Source organism: Sapajus apella, unplaced genomic scaffold, assembly GCF_009761245.1.
Source record: "Sapajus apella isolate SASKATOON/1434 unplaced genomic scaffold, GSC_monkey_1.0 scaffold68, whole genome shotgun sequence".
NCBI lineage: Eukaryota > Metazoa > Chordata > Mammalia > Primates > Cebidae > Sapajus > Sapajus apella.
In genome coordinates, this window is record NW_022437008.1 from 10,459,797 (window position 1) to 10,486,130 (window position 26,334).

At 50.8% G+C, this 26,334-nt stretch overlaps 2 protein-coding genes across 7 annotated transcripts; both read left to right on the top strand.

The window, feature by feature from the left end:
• The first annotated feature begins 879 nt into the window (after positions 1-879).
• Positions 880-1,358, top strand: LOC116530805 (40S ribosomal protein S15a). The gene has a single exon (XM_032249183.1). It carries the CDS (start codon positions 906-908, stop codon positions 1,296-1,298), a length of 393 nt encoding a protein of 130 aa, XP_032105074.1. The 5' UTR covers positions 880-905; the 3' UTR covers positions 1,299-1,358.
• A 7,360-nt stretch (positions 1,359-8,718) lies between these two features.
• Positions 8,719-24,940, top strand: CUNH19orf12 (chromosome unknown C19orf12 homolog). Of its 6 annotated transcripts, none has more exons than XM_032249186.1 (3): positions 8,719-9,014; positions 16,430-16,599; positions 21,558-24,940. In XM_032249186.1, the coding sequence occupies exons 2-3, from the start codon at positions 16,440-16,442 to the stop codon at positions 21,821-21,823; spliced, it is 426 nt and encodes a 141-aa protein (XP_032105077.1). In that variant the 5' UTR covers positions 8,719-9,014; positions 16,430-16,439; the 3' UTR covers positions 21,824-24,940. The 6 variants fall into 6 exon arrangements, with proteins under 6 accessions (XP_032105077.1, XP_032105080.1, XP_032105079.1 ...); XM_032249189.1 differs by lacking the exon at positions 8,719-9,014 and adding an exon at positions 9,071-9,461; XM_032249188.1 differs by lacking the exon at positions 8,719-9,014 and adding an exon at positions 9,426-9,457.
• Positions 24,941-26,334: the final 1,394 nt, after the last annotated feature.

Genomic DNA, 26,334 nt, shown 5'->3' on the forward strand with positions numbered 1-26,334 from the left:
TGCCACCTGAAGTAGGATATGACCTAGCCTGAAGGCGCCTAGAAGTTTCAGCTTCTCTATTTTCATGATCACTACTATTAGTGTTTCATGATCACTAGTATTTTTTACCTTTTTAAAATATAGTTTTCGTTTGTTTGTTTTGTTTTCTGAGACAGAGTCTCGCTCCGTCGCCAGGCGCCAGGCTGGAGTGTCGTGACGCAACTTCAGCTCACTGCAACCTCCGCCTCCCAGGTTCAAGCAATTCTTCTGCCTCAGCCTCCTGAGTAGCTGGGACTACAGGTGTGTCCCACCACGCCCAGCTAATTTTTAAATTTTTTTTAGTAGGGCTCTCACCATGTTGGCCAGGATGGTCTTGATCTCTTGACGTAGTGATCCTCCCACCTCGGCCTCCCAAAGTGCTGGGATTACAGGCTTGAGCCACCACGCTAAAATACAGTTTATCAGCTGGGTGCAGTGGCTCATGCTTGTAGTCCCAGCACTTTGGGAGGCCAAGGTGGGCGGATCAGTTGAGGGCAAATCGCTTGAGGTCAGGAGTTCGAGACCAGCCTGGCCAACATGGTGAAACCCCATCCCTACTAAAAATACAAAAATTAACCAGAAATTGCTTGAACTCGGGAGGCAGATGTTGCAGTGAGCCAAGACTGTGCCACTGCACTTGAGCCTGGGCAACAGAGTAAGAGTTCCTCTAAAAAAAATAAAAAACAAAAAGTTAGCCAGGCATGGTGGTGCGTACCTGTAGTCCCAGCTGCTTGGGAGGCTGAGGCGAGAGAATTGCTTGAACCTGGGAGGCGGAGGTTGCAGTGAGCCAAGATTGTGCTGCTGCACTCCAGCCTGGGTGACAAAGTGAGACTCTGTCTCAAAAAAAGTTAATACCGCTTTTTCCGCCATCTTTCTTTGCCGCCACAATGGTGCGCATGAATGTCCTGGCTGATGCTCTCAAGAGCATCAACAATGCCGAAAAGAGAGGCAAACGCCAGGTGCTTATTAGGCCGTGCTCCAAAGTCATCGTCCGGTTTCTCACTGTGATGATGAAGCATGGTTACATTGGCGAATTTGAAATCATTGATGATCACAGAGCTGGGAAAATTGTTGTGAACCTCACAGGCAGGCTAAACAAGTGTGGTGTGATCAGCCCCAGATTTGATGTGCAACTCAAAGATCTAGAAAAATGGCAGAATAATCTGCTTCCGTCCCGCCAGTTTGGTTTCATTGTATTGACAACCTCAGCTGGCATCATGGACCATGAAGAAGCAAGACGAAAACACACAGGAGGGAAAATCCTGGGATTCTTTTTCTAGGGATGTAATACATATATTTACAAATAAAATGCCTCATGGACAAAAAAAAAAAAAAAAAAAGTTAATACCAGGATTATGGAGACCTCTCCAGCAATAATGAAAGAAATTTTGCAGACACATAGAGACAGTCTAGGTAACGTTCTTTTTAAAATTGTGTGTACCACAGGCTAACAAGCAAACAAATACCAGAGGTGGCTACACTGGAGTGAAAGAGAACATTCTGCTATAGAACAAAACCTCAAACAGACCAAAGTTGCAATAGAAGAAAAGACACACCACCCCCACCCCAAATTCAAAGCTGCCTTAAAAGTAAAACTAGTGGGAGAAAGAATTTCCATCCTCTGAGCAATTTGAAATAAAAACTTCAGAATCATAATAGTGACTCTACCATAATTTTCTGTAATAAAACATCCATTATAACAGATATGGCAATACAATAAAAGTCCTATTGTTCCAGAAACTGTATTATAACTGAAACAGGATAATTATAGAAATACTTGCGTGAGAATTGCATGTTCAACAGAACCATTGAAAAATCATTCTTCTCAGACTGAAAATAAGTCTTCCGGGCACAGAACTCTTCAGTGAGATCTGAAATGCAAGACAAGGTGGGTTTTTTTTTAAAAAGTCTTTTATAGCAGCGTGACCTTCTCAAGTCTCGTCAGGGCCATCTGTAAACTTGTCCAGGGGCCCATCGGGCTCCAGCTCTGAGTTCCACACTTTCTTTGGAATACTAACATCTACGAGTAGATTTTTAAGTAGGGCATCTCTTTATCTTCTTTCAATAGACAGATTTTAGGGTGAATCTCGGCTCTATCGAGTTCATTTGTAAATTCTAACTTAGAATTTTTAGCTGTTTAGAACAGCTGACCTCTGGAACATTTTGTAGAAATCCCATCCAATGTGGAAGGCATTCCTGGCACCACCACCCTCCCTGATTTTTAGTTTACAAAGCACTTTTTAGTTTTTTCCTCCTTGAATCCTCAAAATAATCCCAGGTTAGTGAAAGCAGGCATTCTCATCCTGAATTTGTATTGGAGGAGATTGAGGATTATGTTTGGGGGCAGGGGCTGGGGGATTTGTCTGGAAGCTGTGTTTGCAGTAGAAGCATGCTATTTTCACTTAGCATGTCTATTTTTTTTCCCCCCTGTGGCTTTGGGGAAACTGATGAGAATTAGGGAAGAACCAGAGAGCCTGCAAGCCCTCTGTGACAAGTAGGGCTTGTCACCACTACTGACTTTTAATGTCTCATCCTGGGTAACCTGGTACTTGAAGGGCTGGGAACCTGGAGGAGATTCACTGCGTGATATTGGTGGCTGAGAGGCTGAGGGAGGGAGCTGCGAGGAAATAATAATCATAATGACAGTGACGATAACACACACTCAACATGACAGCAAATATGCAGAGCGGTGCTAAGTGGGGACTAAAGGGACATGATAACCATCTACAAATATTTGAAGGATGTAAACACCAAGGAAGAAGACGAATTAATTATTTAAAAGAACAATGATGAAGCCTAGGAGGAGATCATTACCCGTCCCCAAGCCACCTTGTCCTTCCACAGCACTTTCAGAAGTAAGCTCTCCCAAGACTGAAGGGAGGCGACAGGATGGTTCCCCTGCACACAACAGTCTTTTTTTCTGAGACAGAATCTCACTCTGTTGCCCAGGCTGGAGTGCAATGGCAGTAATCACAGCTCACTGCAGCCTCAGTCTCAAGCGATCCTCCCACCTCAGCCTCCCGAGTAGCTGGGACTACAGACGCATGCCACCTCACCTGACTAAGTTTTAAATTTTTTGTAGAGATCAGGTCTTGCTATGTTGCCCCGGCTGGTCTTAAACTCCTGGTCTGAAGTAATCCTCTTACCTTGACCTCCCAAGGTGCTGGGATTACACTTGCGAGCCGCCACGCTTAACCCAAGGCTGTTATTTTATTGTGCATGGGTGAACATGTATGTACTATGCACATGCTCAGATTATAATGATCACAGCTGGCGTCTGGTGGATACTCATGCTAGGGTTTGCACGTCTTTAAAACTCATGTTGAAATTCAGTGGCCATTGTGGTGAGATGTATATATTTATGTTTTTGTTTTTGTTTTGTTGAGATGGAGTCTCACTCTGTCGCCCAGGCTGGAGTGCAGTGGTGCTGCCTCAGCTCACTGCAACTTTTGCCTCCTGTGTTCAAGCAATTCCCCTGCCTCAGCCTCCCGAGTAGCTGGGATTACAGGCATGTGCCACCACGCCCAGCTAATTTTTATAAATATTTTTAGTTGTGATGGGGTTTTGCCATGTCGGTCTGGCTGGTCGCAAGCTCCTGACCTGAGGTCATCTGCCCACTTTGGTCCCCCAAATTACTAGGAGAACCTTTCAGTGGTGATGAGGTCATAAGTGGATTAATGCTGTTATCACAGGAGTGGACTCTTGATAAAAGGATAAGCATGGCCCTATCCCCCTCTCTCACATTCCCTCTTTATGTGATACCTTGTGACAACAAGAGGCTGTCACCAGATGTGGCCCCTGGATCTTGGAATTTCCAGCCTCCCGAAACTGTGAGCCAAAAAATATATCTTCTCTTTATAAATTACTCAGTCAGTGTAATTCTGTTATGGCAGTAGAAAACAAAGACATCTGGTGTTAAGGTTGAATTATATAAAGATGTGTTGAAGTCCTAACCCCATTATTGGGTATGTGACCTTATTTGGAAATAGGTTCTTTGCAGATGTCATCAAGCTAAAATGAAGTTATTAGGGAGGGCTCTTAATCTAATATGATTATTAGAAGGAAGTTTTGGCTGGGTGTAGTGGCTGATGCCTGTAATTCCAGCACTTCGGGAGGCCAAGGCGAGTGGATCACCTGAGGTCAGGAGTTTGAGAGCAGCCTTGCCAATGTGGTGAAATCCCATCTCTACTACAAATACAAAAATTGGCCAGGTGTGGTGGTGCTTGCCTGTAATCGCAGCTACTTGGGAGGCTGAGGCAGGAGAATCGCTTGAACACGGGAGGCGGAGGTTGCAGTGAGCTGAGGTCACACCACTGCACTCCAGCCTGGGCAATCGTGCCAGACTCCATCTAAAAAAAAAAAAAAGAAGAGGGAAGTTTTGACATAGACATAGAATTTCATGTGACAACAGAGGCAGAGATGCAGTTCCAAGCCAAGGAACACTGAGGATTAAAGCCACCACCAGAAGCTAGGGAAAAGCAAGGAAAGTGTCTTCCCTACAGGTTCACAGGGACTGTCCCAGGCCACTCAGGCTGCTATAACAAAATACCTAGACTAGGTCATTTATAAACAACAATTGATTTCCCACAGTTCTGGAGGCTGGGAAGTCCAAGATCAAGGCACCAGCAGACTCAGTGTCTGGTGAGGGCCCGTACCTCATAGATGGGACCTTGCTGCTGTGTATTCACATGGGAGAAGGGGCAAGCAAAGAAGCTCCGTCCTGCAACTTTCTTTCTTTTTCTTCTTCTTCTTCTTCCTCCTCCTCCTCCTCTTCTTCTTCTCCTCCCCCTCCTCCTTCTTCCTCTCCTTCTTCTTATTCTTCTTGTTCTTCTTCTTTCTTCTTCCTCTTCTTCTTCTTCTTTTGTTTTTTTTTTCTGATATGGAGTCTCACTTTGTCACCCAGGCTGGAGTGCAGTGGCGAAATCTTGGCTCACTGTAACCTCTGCCACTTGAGTTAAAGCGATTCTCCTGCCTCAGTCTCCCGAGTAGCTGGGATTACAGGCACCAACCACTGTGCCCGGCTATTTTTGTAGTTTTAGTAAAGATAGGGTTTCACCATCTTGGCCAGGCTGGTCTTGAACTCCTGACTTCCTGATCCACCTGCCTTGACCTCCCCAAGTGCTGGGATTATAGTCATGAGCTACCACGTCTGGCCTCTCCGGCATCTTTCGCAGACCACTGATCCCAGCCATGAGGGCAGTGCCCGGGTCACCTGTTCACCTCCCATAGGCCCCACCTCTTAATACCACAACATTGGGGATTAAGTTTCAACACATGAATTTTGGTGGGACATCAACATTCAGCCCATAGCAAGGAGCATGGCCCTGGTGCCACCTTGATTTTAGACATCTGCTCGAGAACTGTGAGATGATACATTTCTGTTTTAAGTGGCCCAGTTTATAGTACTTTGTTATGGTGGCCAAGCAAATTCATACACCTAGTACATGTCCAGTGGGGTGCTGAAGACTACATATGACAGGAATGGTATGTACGGAGGGGTAAGGTTGGGGCTGGGGAGACCTCCTCAAGTCCCTCGGGGCTAAGGACTCAGAGGTCCTTAGAAAGGGTGTTCTGGGCCCAGCATGTGGGGTTGCGACCTCTCCTGACCCAGGTGCTAATATTAAGAGGCTACAGGGTCTGGGCACCGTGGTTCATGCCTGTAATCCCAGCACTGTGGGAGGACAAGGAGGGTGGATCACTTGAGGCCAGGAGTTCGAGACCAGCCTGGCCAACATAACAAAACCCTATCTCTACTAAAAATATAAAAATTAACCAGGCATGATGGTGCACACCTGTAATCTTAGCTACCCTGGTAACTAAGGCATGAGAATCACTTGACTAAGGCCATGCGTGGTGGCTCACGCCTGTAATCGCAGCACGTTGGGAGGCTGAGGCAGGTGGATCACAAGGTCAGGAGTTCGAGACCAGCCTGACCAATATGGTGAAACCCCATCTCTACTAAAAAAATACAAAAATTAGCAGGGCGTGGTGGCGGGCGCCTCTCCTGCCTCTGCCTCCTAACTAGTCTCAGCTATTAGGGAGGCAGAGGCAGGAGAATCGCTGGAACCCTGGAGGCAGAGGTTGCAGTGAGCTGAGATCGCACCACTGCACTCCAGCCTGGGCAACAGAGGGAGACTTCCTCTCAAAAACAAACAAACAAAAACCAAAAGATGCTACAGGGACTCTGGGTGTGGCCCATGTGGCTGATCATCCAGCCCTGGTCTAGATGGGTGGCGTAGGCCTGAAAGCGCCATGGAAGTTTTAGGAGCTGGTGCACTCAGCTTCGGGAGAAAGTGAAGGCATAGAAACGCTGGCCTCGTGGGGGCCCGTCTGAGTTCTGACTCTGGCCGTCCCTGTGAACACCACCTAGCATGCTAGGGCATCATTGGGCCCATCAGGAAGAGAGTGCTTTGTCAGGGTGGGGGTAGAACTGGATTTCCCACTACCTTGGGCACTTGAGGCTCATATTTGGGACTTTGGAGAAGCCGCTCATTTTCCCATTCTATAATGTAAACAAGAATAATCTAGATCCCTATACATTACCTCCTTTCATGTTCAGAAAGCCCTATAGGATAAGCACTACTCTTGTTGCCATTTCCCAGATGAGGAAACTGAGGCATGGAGACGTGGAAGAACTTTCCCTAGGTCATTGTAAGCAACATAAAGCATCTCTGTGTGCTGGGCCAGTGCCATTTCCACGCCATCACGGAGACCCCACTGCATGCCTAGCACACTCTGCAGAAGCCCCCACCTGCCTTTAGCAGCATAAGGCACTGTGTGCTCCATTTCTGGGGCTTAGAATGTGCGATCATTTTATGCCTGCAGTCACATCAGAATGAGGCCCAGGAGGCTGATGGGTTGCAGATTTCCATGCAATGGCGCGATCTCGGCTCACTGCAACCTCCACCTCCTGGGTCCAAGCTATTCTCCTACTTCAACCTCCCAAGCAGCTGGGACTACAGGCGTGCACCACAATGTCCAGCTCATTTTTCTATGTTTAGTTGAGATGGGGTTTCATCATGTTGCCCAGGCTGATCTCAAACTTCTGTCCTCAGGTGATCGGCTCGCCTCGGCCTCTTAAAGTGCTGGGATTACAGGTGTGAGCCATCGCGCTCGGCTGCGTGAACTTCTTGCATGTTTGCCTTCTCTGGAGGGTCTGGACTCGGAAGCTTCTTTCACACCCGCCCTGCAGGCCAATTCCGTAATGTACCGCCAGAGGGAGCTGCCCGCAGAGAACGGGAGCGCCTCACTCAGGCCCCCAGGAAGGCACCAAGCAGGACTGCCCTGGCCTCAGTTCACTTTCCTTCTTGAAAGTCACCCAAACTCAAGCAAAAGCTCCGATTCAGGAATAAATGGGGTTGTCTTACCCCAGCCAAGGGCTGAGGAACCTTGGGATTAAGGGTTTTAACCTTGGTATTAAGAATGGAAAGGAGGCCGGGCGCGGTGGCTCAAGCCTGTAATCCCAGCACTTTGGGAGGCCGAGGCGGGTGGATCACGAGGTCAAGAGATCGAGACCATCCTGGTCAACACGGTGAAACCCCGTCTCTACTAAAGCTACAAAAAATTAGCTGGGCATGGTGGCGCGTGCCTGTAATCCCAGCTGCTCAGGAGGCTGAGGCAGGAGAATTGCCTGAACCCAGGAGGCGGAGGTTGCAGTGAGCCGAGATTGTGCCATTGCACTCCAGCCTGGGAAACAAGAGCGAAACTCCGTCTCAAAAAAAAAAAAAAAAAAAAGAATGGAAAGGAGTCCGTCCTCCGAGTGCCCGTAGCACCCCGGAGAGCAGGCAGAGTGTCAGTCACAACCGGGGCTTTGAGTTACCGTCCCGGGCTGGAGTCTGGACCCTGAAACTTTCTAACCAGCGTGGCCTTGGGCAGAGCAGCCTGTGTTTAGAGTTTCCCATCTGTAATATGGCAATGAAAACCATGCCTGCTTTGCAAGGTTGCTGTTAGGATTAATTCTCTAGAGAGCCCCCAGAAGCCACTGTTGGGTTTGAGATGGTTCAAGGCCAGACCTTGCATGACAAGCGTGGGGACAGCTTTCCACAGGCCTCAACACAGTAAGACTCCTGGGCGGTTCTGCAATCCCAGCCTCATGCCCTTTGCACCCTCCCAAGAGGCTGCCTAGCCTCAGCTTTGGCCCCCACCCAAGAATCCTAGGAGCAAGGCCAGTTCTCCTTTTTTTTTTTTTTCTTTTTTTAAGAGACAGGGTCTCCGCTGGACGCGGTGGCTGACGTCTGTAATCCCAACACTTTGGGAGGCTGAGGCGGGCAGATCACCTGAGGTGGGAGTTCGAGACCAGCCTGACCAACATGGAGAAACCCTGTCTCTACTAAAAATACAAAATTAGTCTGGCATGGTGGCGGTCGCCTGTAATTCCAGCTACTTGGGAGGCTGAGGCAGGAGAATTCCTTGAACCCAGGAGGTGGAGGTTGCGCCAAGATCGCGCCATTGCACTCCAGCCTGGACAACAAGAGCGAAACTCCGTCTCAAAAAAAAAAAAAGAGAGAGAGAGAGAGAGACAGGGTCTCATTCTGTCACCCAGGCTGGAGTGCAGGGGTGCGATCACGCTTCACTGCAGCCTCGAACTCCTGGGCTCAAGCAATCCTCCGGCTTCAGCCTCCCAAAACACTGAGGTTACAGGTACGAGTCACCCACCCGGCCTCATTTTTATTATTTGTAGAGATGGGATGTCACTGGGTTGCCCACGCTCGCCAGGCTGGGCTCCAGCGATCCTCCCTCCTCGGCCTCACTGGCAGCTGGGATGACGGGACCTCCCCGCCTGCTTTTTTGCAACTCCCAGACCCAGAGGCTCCAGAGCAGGCTGAGGAACAGCGGAAATCTGGCTCGGGCCCACACATTCACCAAATACTGACGCAGCACCCTTGACCTCCAGATGCCCCTGTGCTCTCTTCCGCGCAAAGGCTGCGGGGACGGAGGGGTCCTCCAAGGCCACAGGGAGTGAGGTCTCCGCAAAGTGCCCGCGGGCCGGGAGGCAGGTGCGGGGGCCCGGCTCTGACCCTGCGTGCGCGACGGAGCAGGGCAGGGCTGGGCCTGCGGGAGCGCGGCCTTGCGGTCCCCGGGCCTCCTCTCCGGGCGCCCCGGCTCGGCTGCGCCACCTGTAACCCAAGCCCGGGCCCCGGTGTCGGCGGCGGGGTGAGCCGGGGCCGGGGAGGGGGCGCCCGGCAGCGCCCACCAGGTTCCCGCAAGGCCGGGCGCAGCTCGGAGCCGGGAGCCGGCCCAGCGCGTGGCTTCCCGGAAGGCCCCGCGCACCGGAAGGCGGGAGGGAAGGCGGGGCCAGCGCCGGGACGGCCACCGAGGCCTGCGCGACCCTCCCGGGGCCGGGACTGGGGCCGGGGAGCCGGGCAGGGAGCGGGGGGACAGCAGGGCCCGGGTGGCGGGCGCGTCTCCGTCTCCGCGCGCGCCGCAGGCCTTCGCTCCGGTAGGTAAAGGTGAGCCGAGCCGGGGCGGGGCGCCTCCCAGGCCGCGCCCCGCGAAGGGAGGGGGCACACCAAGAGCAGGCCTGGGGCCCGGGAGCGCCTTGAGGAGTCCTCGCCCTGTGGGGAGCCCCTCCCGCTGCCGGGTGGACACTGTTAGTGTAGTCATTGTCCTATGGGGAAACTGAGGCATGGAGAGGCCGAAGTCACACGAGTAAGCATCAGAGCCAGGACTAGAGTCCTGGGCCCTGGCTCGCTGTCACCCAGGAGTGGCGTAGGCGTGGGTGTGGTGGGTGGGGGTGGGGTGCGGATGGTGGACGGGGTGGGAGGGGGTGAGGTTGGGTGAGGTGGTGGGTGGGGTGGGGGATGTGATGGGTGGAAGGTTGGAGAGGGGTGGGGTAGGGGTGGGGCGGGGAATGTGATGGGTAGGGGTGCGGTGGAGTGAGGGTGGCTGGTGGGGCAGGGGCGGGGCTGGGAGTGGGGTGCTGTATATTATAAATGCGAAGCGGATCCTACAGGACGCCTGTGGGGCAGTAGAGCTGGCCGAGCCATTTGGGAAGAAGCTCTGGGCGATAGTTTAGATTTGGTCAGGAAGGGGCGTTAATGATTTAGGAGGTGAGGATAGTTTTGGGGGTGAGAGGTAGTTTGTTGAGCTTTTTTTCTTTGAGACACTCTTGCTCTGTCGCCCAGGCTGGAGTGAAATGGCGCGATCTTGGCTCAGTGCAACCTCTGCCTCCCGGGTTCAAGCGATTCTCCTGCCTCAGCCTCCCGAGCAGCTGGGACTACAGGCGCCCGCCACCGCGCCCGGCTAATTTTTGTACTTTTAGTAGAGACAGGGTTTCGCCATGTTGGCCAGGCAGGTCTCCAAATCCTGACCTCGTGATCCACCTGCCTCAGCCTCCCACAGTGCTGGGATTACAGGTGTGAGCCACCTTGCCCGGCCGATTTTTGTATTTTTTGAGTAGAAACCTGTAGTTCCAGCTACTCGGAAGAATTGCTTGAGGCCTGTTGCCTACCAGCCTAGGCAACATAGGGTGACTGTGCTTCTGGAAAAAAAGAAAGAGAGAGAAAGGGGAAGGGAAGGAGAGGGAGGAAAGGGGAGGGAGGGAGGGAGGGAATAGGAAAAGAAAGAGAGAAAGAAGAAAAAGAAATAGTGATACTTTGAGAGGCTGTCAAGCGACATGTTTATTGGTCAAGTATGTAGGTAAGGTGCATGCTGCCAGGAGGGGCTGCGGCAGAGAAGGCAGGGTCCTGCTGGGTGAGGGTGGGCGCGGGGGCAGCCCCTGCTCAGCCCTGCATTGCTACACAGAATGGCAGGTCCTATGTGGCCTGGTCTTCTGATTTTTCAGGAGAAATCAGGAACTTGAGGTGTATGCGAAATCTTCTGATTTTTAAATATTGGCAACTAATTTGCTTAAAAAAAAAACTATGAGCGAATCAACAAAAGTGTTTACTGGTGGGCTCCACCTGCTGCCTTAGGCTGGGGTATGGAGAGGCAGGAGACCGATGTTGATAAGAGCCAGCGCGCACAGTGGAGTTTCATAAATTCCGCCGGAGAGCTGGAAAGGTGATCGAGACTACTGTGGCTCTTCAGAGGCCTCTCTTCTAATTTATTTTAAAAAGATCAGGGTACTTGGAGGTCAGACGGCTCTCTTCAGAGCTATCCGAAGACTTCCTCTCCTTTATCTCATACAATCTGATCCAAACTCAGAAAGCTAGGCTACTGTCTGCAGGATGGGCCTGTCTCCATCTCTCTGTACCTCCGGGAGCAGCCCGGGTGCCTGTAAGAAACCAGGGCTTCGAGTTGGCATTTGCCTTCCCTGGGGCTTACAGATGGGCTTCCTGTGATCAGGGCCCAGTATATGGACAAATCTGAGTGTAAAATAGGGTGATACATTGGTGGGGGGAGCCACACTCCCACCCACTGAGGTCTGTCCCCATCCTCCCTCCTCACCCACTTCCCTGTCATTTACAGAAAAAGGCAGCCTCGAGGTGGGAGGGGGTGTAGGGTGAGCTTCCCTCCCAATCTGGTGAGCCTGGAGATTTCTGGAAGCTGAGCATTTTGGCAAGGGCTCAGGAGATAGAGTTACTAACCTTTCTTCCCCCACAAAAGCCTGTTAATGCTCTAGCTTCTGAAATGATTATTGCAAAGAAATTAAACCTTGGATGGAGTCAGCCACAGCATCTCTACCCGTGGTGTGGAACTATTGAAACACAGCGACCTCCTCCGCCTGCCCTCACACACGCGGTGATAGCCGCCGGCCTTCCCATTCTGCAGAGCCCTGAGCTTGTGTCTCGGTGAAAGCAGCCTCATTGTCTGAGGTGTCACCGAAGTTCTTGGTCTCATGGCCACGGAAATCAAGGACACAGATTTCCTACCAGAGGGTAGGTTAGAGCAGAAATTTAGTAAGTAAAAGGAAGAAAGTTCTCTAGATCAGAGAGGGGTCCCAGAGAGATGGGCTGCCGTTTTACAGTGAAATGCAGAGGGTTTTATAGACAAGCTCCTGGGAGGGGTGCTTCATTTACAGAAGGCGTGAATTTCTGAGTCCCCACCCCTACCCTTTCTAGTGCACCTGCGGGTTTCTTAGCCTGAGTTATGCCATGTTGCTTATCTCTTCCTACTGAGCACCTATGAAATAGGTAGGAGGTTTTGGGGGCGTGCAGAACACTCCAAGATGGACGTGCCTGGTCCAGGGTAGCTCTTCTTATCAGCGCAAGCCTCTATGTCTGAGTATTTCTTTCTTTTTTTTTTTTGAGATGAAGTCTCACTCTGTCACCCAGGCTGGAGTGCAGTGGCTCGATCTCTGCTCACTGCAACCTCTGCCTCCCAGGTTCAAGTGATTCTCCAGCCTTCCAAGTAGCTGGGATTACAGGCGCCCGCCACCACGCCTGCTAATTTTTGTATTTTTAGTAGAGATGGCGTTTCACCATGTTGAATAGGCTGGTCTCGAACTGCTGACCTCAGACAACCTGCCTGCCTTGGCCTCCCAAAGTGCTGGGATTACAGGTGTGAGCCACTGCGCCCGGCCTGAGTATTTCTAAGAAGGGAGAGGACTGTGCTTACTGGGGCCCACTGTATGTCTGTATGTCACACAGGGGACGCCTTTGTCTGTTAGAGCTTTCCTTCTTTATCTGTGTTTCTTAAAGGAAAATGACCTCGTAGGCTGCTTTTTGTTAGAAGGGAATTCTGCTTAAGGACCCTTGCCCTAACTCTTTGCCTAATTGATTTCTCTCTCTCCTCTCACATTGATGCCGGCCTGGCTGGGCCAGCTGGAGTTGGAAGTTGCATTTTTGCATCTCTTTAGCCTCTGTAGATTTTCATTTAGAGTTATTCCGAGCAGGTTGGAAGCTAGGTTTTTTTTGGGGGGGGAGGGGTAACCAGTAGAGCTAAAGTGGTTTTGTATGTTTCCTGCCTTCCTTCCTTCCTCTTCTACATGCATTTTCTTGCTGTCCATAAACTGTTTTGAGAGTGCAGACCCAAAGCACCACTCCTAAAACTGCAGACAACCTATTTTGGGAGTGGTGTCGGGCACTGGCCTGGAAGCCAGCCTTGCGGATGAAGCATGGCAGAGCTCAGGGTCTTCACACTCTGGGAAAGGGAGCTTCCTTGCAGCCTCCAGAGAGGCCTTCCTGAGACCCGGGCGGTGCCTTTCTTTTTCCAATATAATTGACAGATGAAAAGCTGGATAGAAACCAGAACTAAGGTCAAAGGTGATTAGATATTTTACAGCAGGATTTTGAGCTTTTTCTAAGATTTTGCTGGAAAATGATTTCCTTTGGTTGCCTTAATATGTACTTGAAATATATCTCATTTTATGCTAGGCATGGTGACTCACGCCTGTAATCCCAGCACTTTGAGAGGCCAAGGCAGGCGGATCACCTGAGGCCAGGAGTTTGAGACCAGCCTGGCCAACATGGCAAAACCCTGTCTCTACTAAAAGTACAAAAGCTAGTCGAGTGTGGTGGTGCATGCCTGTAATCCCAGCTACTCAGGAGACTGAGGCAGGGGAATTGCTTGAATCGGTTTTGGTAAGCTGAGATCTCCCCATTGCACTCCAGCCTCGGCAACAGAGCAGGCTGTGTCTCAAAAAATAAAAAGTATCTATTTATCTCTCTCTCTGTCTCTCTCTCTCTCTCTCTCTCTCTCTGTGTGTGTGTGTGTGTGTGTGTGTGTGTGTGTGTGTGTGTGTGTGTACGTCTATCTATCTGGCTATGTATCTATCTCATTTTATTTGTGTGTGTAGCTTTTCAGGACCATGGTGACTGGATAAATCAGGTTCTGCCCTCTGTCTCCCCATTTCTGGTGGCTTCTGCTTATTCAGTGCTGATGCTGTGATAACGCCATTTTATTGTTTAGACATTTGTTGTAAACAAATCTTGACCACTGGAATAGTGGAAGGGGTTCTCTTCCAGGGAGAAGGAGAAGGTATTCAGCCTGTCTGAGCAAAGGGGCTGGGCAGAGCTGGGAAACTAGGAGGGGTTTTGGGTTTTGGGAGACCCAGGGCACAGGGTAGCCAGAGCAGGGACTCACAGGTCCAAATTCCCCTCCAGTCCCTTATAAGAGCAGGGCTTACGAGGCCATCCCTCCCACTGCTTCTCATACTCCAGGGGCCCAAAAAGACATTTCTAGAGGTGCTTGTTTGCTTTCTGAATTTGAAGACAGTAACGAATGTCTGAGTCCTGGGTTATGGCCTCTTGGGGTCTTGCTGCCCAAAGTGAGTTCAGAGGAGCACTTTGGGGGCTTATTGGAAATGCAGAATCCTACCCTCCCATGCTGGTTGTCTCTTACAAGGTTTCCAGTGATTCCCATGCTCTTGTGGAGAATCACAGATCTAACGTGTGCCAAAGGGGAAAGAGAAGGGAAAGGTACAGGGGCAGGAATGGAGGGTGCTCTCCTGGGATTGCAGAGAAGTTCTGAGAACCTGACTCTGTGGTCATCTCGTGGATTCATGGGTTTGTTCTCTGGGCTCAGAAGTATACCCCAGGATTGGGAGAGCAATTTCCCATTAGGGACTTCTGCTTCTGGATCATCCCTGGGTCAGAAAGGCACACATGGCTGGCTGCGGTGGCCCACGCCTATAATCCCGGCGGTCTGGGAGGCTGAGGCAGGATTGCTTGAGCTCAGGAGGTCAAGACCAGCCTGGGTAACATTGCGAGATCCTGTCTCTACAAAACGAAAAGTTAGCTGTGCGTGGTGTTGCATGCCTGTAGCTCCAGCTACTTAGAAGGCGGAGGCGGGAGAATCACTGTAACCCAGGAGTTCACGGCTGCAGTGACTATGTCGCACCACTGCACTCCAGCTTGGGCAACATCAAGATACTATCTCTTTAAAAAAAGAAAACCAAACCAAACCAAATGTAGTGGCTCACACCTGTAATTCTAATGCTTTGAGAGGCTAAGGCAGAAGGATCTTTTAAGCCCAGGAGTTCAGGACCAGCCTGGGCAACGTAGGAGTTATCTCTACTAAAAGTAAAAATAAAATTGACTGGGAGTGGTGACACACACCTGTTGTCCCATCTATTCAGGAGGCTGAGGTGGGAGGATTGCTTGAGCCCAGGAGGTGGAGGCTGCAAGGAGCTGTGATCGTGCCACTGCACTCCAGCCTGGGCAACAGAGCAAGATCCCATCTCAAAAAAAAAAAAAAAAAGATATTAAGCAATAGAACCTATACAAAACTTCTTTAGTCGAGTTGCTCTAGCAGCTGTGTTGGTATGTCCACCTAGAATGAATGGGAAGTGCTGCTGGAGCTGGAGGTCCGAGGAGACCCACCACCTCGTGGCCCCTTTGATTGCCCCAGCCCTTGTGTTCTCCAGAGCCTGCCACTCCCAGTCCTGGCTCCAGCGTGGCACACGTTTTCCCGACCCCAGAGAATTGTGCTAAAGGTCATGTGCCAGAGGTCTACTCGTCCGTCTATCTATCTATCTATCCATAAATGTTGCAAAGCCTGGGAGTGCTTTCATGTATTTTATTCTCTGGTTGCTTCATCTCATCCCCATGGGTACAGTTGTGTTGACTTTTTTTTTTTTTTTTTTTGAGACGGAGTTTCGCTCTTGTTGCCCAGGCTGGAGTGCAATGGCGCGATCTCGGCTCACCGCAACCTCCGCCTCCTGGGTTCAGGCAATTCTCCTGCCTCAGCCTCCCGAGTAGCCAGGACTACAGGCACGCGCCACCATGCCCAGCTAATTTTTTGTATTTTTAGTAGAGACGGGGTTTCACCATGTTGACCAGGATGGTCTCGATCTCTTGACCTCGTGATCCACCCGCCTCGGCCTCCCAAAGTGGTGTTGACTTTTAAGAGCAGTTGCTAAGGCTGCCCATGGTGCGTATTAGGAACAGAAGGTAACAGTGTTCGTTCAGAGACATCCTGGGTCCAGAGCCTCCAGGCTTCTGCCAGGTACTTCCTACCCATCCTGCTGGCACTGTCCCAGAGTGGAGCCTGTAGGGGCTGTCTCTGTCTTAGAAGGGAGGTATCTGACCCTCTGCTCAGGGCCCACCACAGGCCGGCGCCCATGTGGTCACAGAGTCCCGTCCCTTCCCTGGCTCTGGCTTGCAATCAGCTCAGATACCCACTCATGCCAATACGTCCCGGTTTCTGCTGGGCTTTATGTGCAGGGCATTCCCCGGGCCAGTGCAAAGGCCGCTGATGCCAGAGGGGTAAGACTGCCTCCCTCGTGATGAACTGGCAGAACATGTGGCCGGGTTGCTCCTTAATCTGTCGTAAGTCAGAAGTTAATCAGAAGGCAAAGAAGACCTTTCATCCACTTAGCTGCTGCTGTTTCCTTATTCACTAACTGCTGCCTGCTTGCTCTGTGGGAACTTTCCACCGCCTGGATGCTGTCTGTCATGCAGGCACTTAGAGCTGCTGCGCTCTCCTGAAAAGGGGGACCCTTCCTTGAAACTCTAGGAACTAGAGAGGCATTGGGATGGAAATACTCTTACGCTCCTTAAAACTGTCCCTCTGAACTTCTCCCTCGAAGGCCAGCAACGATGACCATCATGGTGGAGGACATCATGAAGCTGCTGTGCTCCCTTTCCGGGGAGAGGAAGATGAAGGCGGCAGTCAAGCACTCCGGGAAGGGTGCCCTGGTCACAGGGGCCGTGGCCTTCGTCGGGGGTTTGGTGGGTGGCCCACCGGGACTTGCCGTTGGTAAGTGCAAGTGTCTCACAGAGACAGCCAGCCTCAGGGGTGTTATAAAAGGGCCATTGAAACACAGGGAGAAGGCCGGGCGCGGGGGCTCAAGCCTATAATCCCAGCACATTGGGAGGCCGAGGTGGGCGGGTCACCTGAGGTCAGGAGTTCAAGACCAGCCTGGCAAAACCCCGTTTCTACTAAAAATATAAAAAAAATAGCTGGGTGTGGTGGCAGGTGCCTGTACTCCTGGCTACTCACGGGGCTGAGCTGGGAGACTTGCTTGAACCCAGGAGGCAGAAGTTGCAGTGAGCCAAGATCATGCCATTGCACTCCAGCCTGGATGACAGAGCGAGACTCTATCTCAGCAAAAAAAAAAAAAAAAAAAACCACAGGGAGAAATGAGTTCGTACAAGTGGTGCCCTCTGTCTCGTGGGAGGAGTTGGTGGAGTTAAGGTTGCCTCTGGGAAATGATCTTTGCAGATGTAATTTGTCCTGTTGGAAATACAAGCTTATGAGTGTGAATGTCTCAGAAGTGTGGTGCACTCTTGAAAATGGCATCTGTGCCATTTGGGCCTGGAGGTGCCCTTCTCCCAGTGCTGGGATCGCAGAACAAGTGTTAGAGTGACAGACCTTTGAAGATACCAGGGTGTCCTGGGCCCCATGGTGGCCTCCCTCACCCCATCATGACTACAAGGTCCCTGCTCCTACTCAGCACATGCCGTGTGGCCATTTCACATGAGCCGGCTCATTCTGAGAGAGCTCCCCTGTTCTGAAAGAGACCACCAAAAGAACTGCCTTTCACCCCTAGAGGGTCTGCCCTCTCCTTTGCCACCTGCTTTTTTTTTTTTTTTTTTTTTTTTTTTTGAGACGGTTTCGCTCTGTCGCCCAGACTGGAGTGCAGTGGCGTGATCTTAGCTCGTGTAACCTCCGCCTCCTGGCCTCAAGTGATCCTCCTGCCTCAGCCTCCCAAAGTGCTGAGATTACAGGCTTGAGCCACTGTACCTGGCCATTTACCACCTGGTTCTATTAGAGAGTCAATTGCTGGCAGTGAATGAAAGCTTGGCTAATTTTTCCACTGTTCCTTGGAGCGAGGATGAAGTTACTTCCTTTGGCTTGGGGCAGGAAGAGTTCCTGTGTCCTGAACCTCAGAAGGTCTACCTGGCCTGAGGCTGTGGCCCAAACCATAGCCCAGGATGGAGTGAGGGAGTTGGCTGGCCGTCAGACCTGTCGGGGTGGCTGTGGGGACCTGCCGTACGGTTTAGCAGGGGTTCTTAAGATGACCGTGCATTTGTTGTGTCAGGCTTGGCAGGTATTTGCCACATGGCTGCTCTGTGCTGGCCAACCTGAGCTGGGGGCGTGGGGCCTGGAGAGCTCACTGTCTGGTGGAGATCCCTTCTGTGTGGCGTGCAGTGTCCATGCTCACAGGCGGGACAGAGAAGTGCTTTTCTGCTGAGGTTGGCTTCTGTTCCCCAGCTCACTGGCCGGGTTCCTGCCTTGTTCTTCCGTTCTGTGGTGGAACTGACATTCAAGGACATTTCATTAAGCTGAGGCTCACATCGGGGAGAAAAATAAATGTGTGGGTGGCCCCAGAGCTGCCCTCACCGTATTTTCCTTTCCAGACTCCATGAATTAGTGAGGCCTGACTTGAGCTTCTTGCCATCCGGGAAGGAAGCGGAGAGGCGGGAGACAAGGCCATTTCCTTCTTCCGCAATGACACTCCGCATCTGTGCCCCCACCTCCATCTGAGTGCTCAGGGGAAGGCTTCGGGATCATTTTATCATAGAGCTGTGCCCAGATGCTATTTTGGGAGCACATATTTTATTCAGATTGAGTAAAAGCTGGTGGAGAACAGGATGTCCACAAAGAGAGCCCAGGGGATTCACTACTTCCAGCCCCTGGTCACGGGGTGGGAGCATCGTTTTACCCTGAAAACAAAGGAATTTTCTCCTCTCCAAAGAGCCAGTAATTTGCTGGTCGATATTCCTGGCGACTTTTTGCATTAAGTGCTGCTCTAAATCAAATATTGATGTTCTCATAAAGGTTTAGTGCACATGAGTGCAACTCTTGTCAACTCTGAGCATTTCACTGGTGTCATGGGGAAAAGTTCAGTAAAACTTGTAAATTAGCTGGTTTTCCCTCGCCAGAATTCGCCTTTCTTTTGCAGAGGAAGTGAAACTTGTCTGCATGCAGCATTCAGCCTCTGGGATATGAGGCTGGCCCCAGCTTAGTGCCCGGGGAGGTGTCTGCTGCAGGGGCCTCAGCGCTTGGCTTCCCGAAGAGGCCAGTGCTGGCTCTGCTGCCTGTCCTCTGAGTCCAGCCTGCCAGTGGGTTCTGCGTGGCCTGGGCTGCATTTTTGAAAGCAACTTTTCATTTCACAGTAATACTAGGTTTACAGAGAAGTCACGAAGATAGTACAAAGGATTCCCATGTGTCCTCCATCCAGTTTCAGTTCCGCTAGCGTTCACATGTATCCCTGTACAATTGTCAGAACTAAAACCAGCCGGGGGCAGTGGCCCACGCCTCCATAGTCTCAGCACTTTGGGAGGCTTGAGGCAGAAAGATCGCTTAAGCCCAGCAGTTCGAGACCAGACTGGGCAACATAATGAGACCTCGTCTCTACAAAAAAATTTAAAAAAAAATGAGCCAGGCATGGGTGCCGTACGCCTGTAATCCCAGCTACGTGGGAAGCCAAGGTGGGAAGATTGCTTGAGCCTAGGAGTTTGAGGCTGCAATGAGGTATGATCACACCACTGCACTCTAGCCTGGGTGACAGAGTGAGATTCTGTCTAAGAAAAGAAAATCTAAGAAATCAACGCTAACCAATACGTGACTATCAACCACTCTCCAGACTCGATTTGGGTTTCTGCAGTTTGTGCATGAATGGCCTTGTTTTGGCTCCAGGATCCAGGCTAACATGCTGCATTGCACCGAATCGCCTGCTTCTTAGTCTCCTCCGGCCTTTCACACTTTCTTGGACTTTCCTTGTTCACAACCTTGCTAGTTTTGAGGAGTACTGAGTAGTATTTCGTAGAACATCTCTCAGTTTGAATTTGCCTGAGGTGTTTAGGATGGGACTGGAGTTAGGAGTCTTTGGAAGGCATGCCTGGGAGGTGACGTGCCCCTCTCCCTTCTCTCGCATTAATTCCGGGGGGTATGTGACATTCACACCATCGTCAGTGATGTTGACCTTGAACACCTCCTTAAGGGCGTTCGCTGGGTTTTTCTGTTGTAAAGTTTCTGTCTCTCTTTCCGTACTCTGTCTGTTGAAAGTGAGTCCCTAAATCTAGCGGGCTTCATCTTTAAATATCTGATTGGTGATATTTAAAACTTGTGAGACGTTTTAAAGCTGCAAACCTGGTATTTTGTGTGGTAGCAATGAACTGGCGTGAAGTAGCCACTGCCCCTTCATAGGAACCAGGCCGTCCAGGTCTTCTGTGTCCTGGGCCTCCGAAGGTCCATGCAGTTTAAGGCTTGGCCTAGACCATAGGCCGGGATGAAGTCACAGCTTGCCACCCACCTGACCTCAGCAGGGGAGGGGCCAGGTAAGGCCCACCGGCCCTTCACTCCTCTCAATTCCTGCCTGGCTCTTGGAGGCCCTTGACTTTGAGACCCCTTCCCGAGGGCACCTTCCCTTCGTCTGCACCATATCCTGCACGTGGCCCCTTCAGGTAGAACTTTCCATGGACACATGAGTCGCAGAATAGCATGACCTAACCTTGGTAATGAGTTTACATTTAAAAATAGTGTTTCTGCCCTTTCAGGGTGGCAGAAGGAGAAACAGTAAACTACCTTAAATTTGTTATTTATCACCGCACGACTTGGAGGCGTTATAGGAAAAGCACTGCTTCAACAGGAAACAGCCTCCTTATCTGTCCCCAGGTCCTTTAACTGCTGAGATTTCATTAAGTTCAGGGGCAAGAAGCATATCAGCTGCCCGGTGGAGGAAATTCAGTCACACCACTGAGATGATTTTTTTTGGAGACAGTCTTGCTCTGTTGCCCAGGCTGGAGTGCAGCGGTGTGACCTCGGCTCATTGCAGCCTCTACCTCCCAGGCTCAAATGATTCTCCCTCCTCAGCCTCCTGAGTAGCTGGGATTGCAGGCGTGCACCACCATGCCTGGCTGATTTTTGTATTTTTGTAGAGGCAGGGTTTCACATGTTGGCCAGGCTGGTGTTGAACTCCTGACCTCAAGTGATCCACTTGCCTTGGCCTCACAAAGTGTTGGTGTTACAGGCGTGAGCCACCGCACCCAGCCTGAGGTGGTTTCTTTTGAAAATGCATCTGTGGCTAGGCACGGTGGCTCATGCCTATAATCCCAACACTTTGGGAGGCCGAGGTAGGTAGATCACCTGAGGTCAGGAGTTCAAGACCAGCCTGGCCAACATGGTGAAACCCTGTCTCTACAAAAATACAGAAACAGCCGGGCATGGTGGCACATGCCTGTAATCCCAGCTACTCAGGAGGTTGAGGTGGGAGAGTCGCTTGAACCTGGGAAGTGGAGGTTGCAGTGAGCTGAGATCATGCCATTGCACTCCAGCCTAGGCAACAGAGCAAGACTCCATCTCAAAAAAAAAAAAAAAAGAAAAGAAAAGAAAATGCATTTGTTTCTCAGCCTTCTCCTTTGTGATGAGAGGGATTTTTACAGTAAGCGCAGGAACCTCCATCAGCCCTTGAAGATCTTAGTGGGTCCAGCCCTGAGGAGGGAGATGGAGCAGGCTTCATTTTGCATCCCTACATGTGGAGCTTAGGGAATGTGTGTTGGGTGTCAATTATCTGAGCCGAACGGACAGAAGAACGCCTAAACCTTTGCCCTCCACACTCCCTAGTGGAGCAGGCATGGCACGGAGCCCGCTCTGGCCCACTCATGAATGCGCCTGCTCATGGCGCCGGCGGTGTGCACTCAGTGGGAACTTAAGTAAGGCCATCGCTTATGAATAAGACCCCACTAATTGAATGCTTCCTTATTTTCTAGGGGGTGCTGTCGGGGGGCTGTTAGGTGCCTGGATGACAAGTGGGCAGTTTAAGCCAGTTCCTCAGATCATAATGGAGCTGCCCCCTGCCGAGCAGCAGAGGCTCTTTAACGAAGCCACAGCCATTATCAGGCACCTGGAGTGGACGGACGCCGTGCAGCTGACCGCACTGGTCATGGGCAGTGAGGCCCTGCAGCAGCAGCTGCTGGCCATGCTGGTGAACTACGTCACTAAGGAGCTGCGGGCCGAGATCCAGTACGACGACTAGGCCGCACCTCCGGGGAGGTGGGGGACTCTTTAGATGACTCTGTGACACTGAAGAGGTGGCTTGGGAGCTGGGAGAAGCCCAGTGGATGCCCCTGGGGAACCTCCACATCATCAGTGTACTGCTAGCAACGTCCTGCTGGAGAGGCGACCTCCATGCAGTGTCACGTTCCAGAAATTACTTATGAAGAAGCATGTGCCGGCGTCGTGTGCACCGACGTGCCATGACAGCCCTCTGACCCGCCCTCCAGTGAAGAGGAAAGGCCTGCCTGCCGCAGGTTTCAGTGGCATCTACTGAATCCTCTCACCCGCGTGGGTCTGGGGAAATGAATCCTGCTCAGCCAATGGTCTGACCACGCCTCATCCTCCCCCGGGGGCCTTCTCATCTTGGGAGATGACTCCTCTTCCAAACACCTCCTGCAGGACTGGAGGCCGCCCCTCTGCAGGCCCTGGGGTCTCGGAGCCTTGGAGCGGCCCTTGCTGGAATCACGTTTACCTCTTAGTGCAGCCCTCCCCTAACCAGGGACCGCCAAACAGCCCCATGGAGGGGAGAGGCGGCCTGCTGAGTGAAGCCTCAAGCACCAAGTGGACTTGACCCCCCAGTGGACTTGACCCCAGCCCCCACTAGCTGCACACCTAGACTCGCCCTCCCAGGGCCTCGCTCTTCCCATCTGAAAAGTCACAGTAGTACTTGAGGTTTACTTCTCAAATGAAATATTCGTAGCAAAAAGATCAGGCATACCTCAGAGATAATGCGCAGTAGCATTATGTCTAAAAAAATGTACAAACCTTAATTTAAAAATATTTATTGTTCAAAATGCTGACAGAGACACAAAGTGGGCACCTGCTGTTGGAAACATGGTGCCAATCGACTTGCCTGATGCAGGGCTGCTACAAACCTTCCGTTTTTGAAAAAGCACAGTATCTGCAAAGCATAGTAGAGACAGGTATGCCTGAATTGCTCCTGCTGAAGTGGTGTGATATAAAGCATCTCTAAGGAATTTTTCCACCCTCAAGATTTCCCCAGTACAGTCAGCTCTCTGTAACCGTGGGTTCCACATTTGGATCCAACCAGCCTTGGATAGAAAATATTTGGGAAAAAAAATGCATCTGTACTGAACACGTACAGACCTTTTTTTTCTTGCGCTTATTCCTTAAACAATATGGTATAGCATATTTACATAGCATTTATAGTGTATTTGGTATTATGAGTAATCTAGAGATGATTTAAATTATGCAGGAAGGTGTGTGTAGGTTAAATGCAAACACTCTGCCAGTGCCTATCAGGCACTTGAGCGTCCTCAGATTTTGTGTCTGAGGGTTGGGGGTGCAGTCCTGAAGCCCGTCCCCCGTGGATACTGAGGCATAGCTGTACTGTGTGTTTTCACTTTGCTTTCAGAACTACAACTGCAGTGCGATTGATTACAATAAATGTTTTTCTAAAAAGTCATTTTCCCACATATTTTGTGTAAAGTATCTCTAACACTCAGAATCTTACAAATGGAACAAGAGGGGAAGTACCAGATTTGTGGCTTTAAAGAATCCAAGAGTGGGCCAGGCGAGGTGGCTCATGCTTGTAATCCTAGCGCTTTGGGAGGCCAAAGTGGGAGGATCGCTTGAGGCTAAGCGTTTGAGACTAACCTGGGCAACATCGGGAGACCTCCATCTCTACAAAAAATGTAATTTATTGATCCCCAGCTCCTGGGGCAGGGCAAGGACTTGGGACTCTCCTCTCAGCCCCTGGGGGCTCGGAGGGAGGCACTTGTGCCGAGCCTCCTTAGAGGAAAGCTCAGTATCCCAGCGCCTCCGTGTGTGTAAGGACCTCAGTGTGAATTATAACCCATGGTGATTAAGGTAGGGCTGAGCCTTTCTCTTGCAGAGCGACTGCTCTTCGGCTGGCCTCGTCTTGCACAAATCAGGTGCCCTAACACAGGCCACACTCCTGGAGTTAATGAAGCCGCCTTAATCATTTAGGTGCCATTTGAGTTGATGGGGGACAGGGCAGGGGTGGGAAGGAGAGGTTGTCTGTGAAAACTGAGGGTGGCCTTTCTTGATGAACTGATCATTCTTGCTCTTCCTGCAAATAAGTCCTTCATACCATCCCTGGATCTAAAAACGGAAAATCAGGGCATACCCACCTCCCAGTTTGCTGTAAGCTTTAGTGGGCTCTAAAGTTGCCCTGTTTCGTGTAAAGGAAAGAACATTGATTTGTGGACAGCATGAGAATGAGATGTTTGGGTTCAGTGCTTCAAAGTTGGGAGACACTTTTTCCATGTTAAAACAAATGCCACCTTCTCCAGCTGCTTAAAGCAAATCCCCCTGGAACAATCAGGGCTGAAATCGACCCCCCTCATTTCTACTCGTGCCTCAGGTCCCAGTCTGTGTCAGGTCTAAGGGACATGGGTGGTCCCGGCTCAGAGGCCCCATGTCCACTGCAGCCCCTCCCACAGCCTGCCCACCCCTCCCACAGGGAAAAACACACAGGGAACTGATGGTCCAACTCCTGACCAGTTTTGTGTCTGATGGGGCAGGCCTTGCTGAGTGAAGATGCTGAGACTACTGGGTCCTGGGGTGACTCGGAGGCTTTGGGTCCAAGAGGGCAGCCTGAACCCGAAGTCTCATCTCCCCCAGGAGCTGAAAACACTGTTCTTGATTTCTCCCAGGAAATCAAGCTTCTGCTTCTCAGCTCCTGTGGTTTTAGTATTTATATATCTATATCTTCTTTGTAGAAATTTATTTATTTTTGAATAAGTAATACCTGTCTGGTACAAAATTTCAAAGGTGCAGAAATTAAGAGAAGGCCTCCTCCCCATGCTGACCCCAGAGGCAGCCACTGTTACCAATTTCACGTGTATTCCTTTAAGTGTTTTGAAATAAGTCTCTGAAATCTGCTCATTTCCTTCTGTCAATATTCCTTGCTGAAAACCAAGAGAAACTCAGAAAGAATAATGACATGAAAACCACAAATTTCACCACCCAGAAAACTGCTGGTAACACATTTGGTGTCTTTCCTGCAATTGTTTTAATGCTATGTATGTATGTTTCTAATGTACTCGCCTTCCTATCCTGTATACTCCTTGGAATACCTTTATCAATGAAGGTTAAATAACATTTGTGATGTAATTTAAAATTCCTCGTAAATATTTTTAATGTCTGCATAATATTCCACTGTGTCTAACCATGTCCCTGGTGTTGTTTCCTTTTGTGGAAATGCTGAAGTATTATGGTAATACTGTGTTAATAGTCTCTTTATTGCATGCTGGTATATAGTCTTTAGGATTCATTCCTCAAAGTGAAATTGCTGGATTTAAAAGTATACAGCATTTTTTTTTTTTTTTTTGAGATGGAGTCTTGCTCTGTCGCCCAGGCTGGAGTGCAGTGGCACAATCTCAGCTCACTGCAAACTCTGCCTCCTGGGTTCAAGTAATTCTCTTGCCTCAGCCTTCTGAGAACCTGGGATTACAGGTGCCTGCCACCACGCCTGGTTAATTTATGTATTTTTTAGTAGAGATGGGGTTTCACCATGTTGGCCAGGCCGGTCTCAAACTCCTGACTTCAAGTGATCCACCTACCTCGGCCTCCCAAACTGCTGGAATCATGGGCGTGAGCCACCACACCCTGCCAAGTATGCAACATTTTTTTAAGATGGTTGATCTATTAGGTCAGAATCCTTTCTGGAGAGGCGGTATCATTAACTTACTCTCCCAGCAAGGGGGCACATATCTCATTGCATCCCCACCAAGAAGCAGAGTGCTAGTGTCTTGTGCCTTGATTAATTTCATGGGTGACTGCTGACATCTGGTTTGATTCATTTTCCTTTGATTATGAATGGAGTTGATTGATCTGTAGCTTGGCTGTCTCTCAGTGAAAGACAGCTGGAGGTAATCCCCTAGGTGACTGCCTGCTCAGGGGTGTTGGGACCCCCACCCCAGTTCCCTGTGGCTGATCCAGCTGGGAGGGTGAGCAGGGAGCCAGCTACATGTGGCTGGCGGGGCAGCTGGGTGGCGGGGTGTCTGGGTGGCCAGGTAGCATGGCATCTAGGTGGCTGAGTGGCAGGGTGTCTGGGTGTCCAGGTGGTAGCATGTCCAGGTAGCAAGGTGTCTGGGCGGTGGGACAACAGGGTGTCTGGGTAGTGGGGCGACAGAGTGTCTGGGCTGCGGGGTGTCTGTATGTCTGGGTGGTAGGGTGTCCTGGTGGTGGGGTCTCTGGGTGTCTTGGTGTCTGGGGGGCAGGGTATCTAGGTGGTGGGGTGGCTGAGTGCTCAGGTGTCGAAGTGGCTGAGCTGCAGGGTGTCCAGGTGTCCAGGTGGTGGAGTGTCCAGGTGTCTGGGTGTCTGGGTATCTGAGTGGCAGGGTGTCTAGATGGTGGGGTGGCCGAGTATCCAGGTATCCAAGTGACTGAATGGCAGGGTGTTGAGGTGGCTGGGTGTCCGGGTGGCAGGGTGTTATGTTTCTGGATGTGAGGTGTCTAGGTATCTGGGTGTCTGGGTGTCGGGTGTCGGGTGTCAGGTGTCTG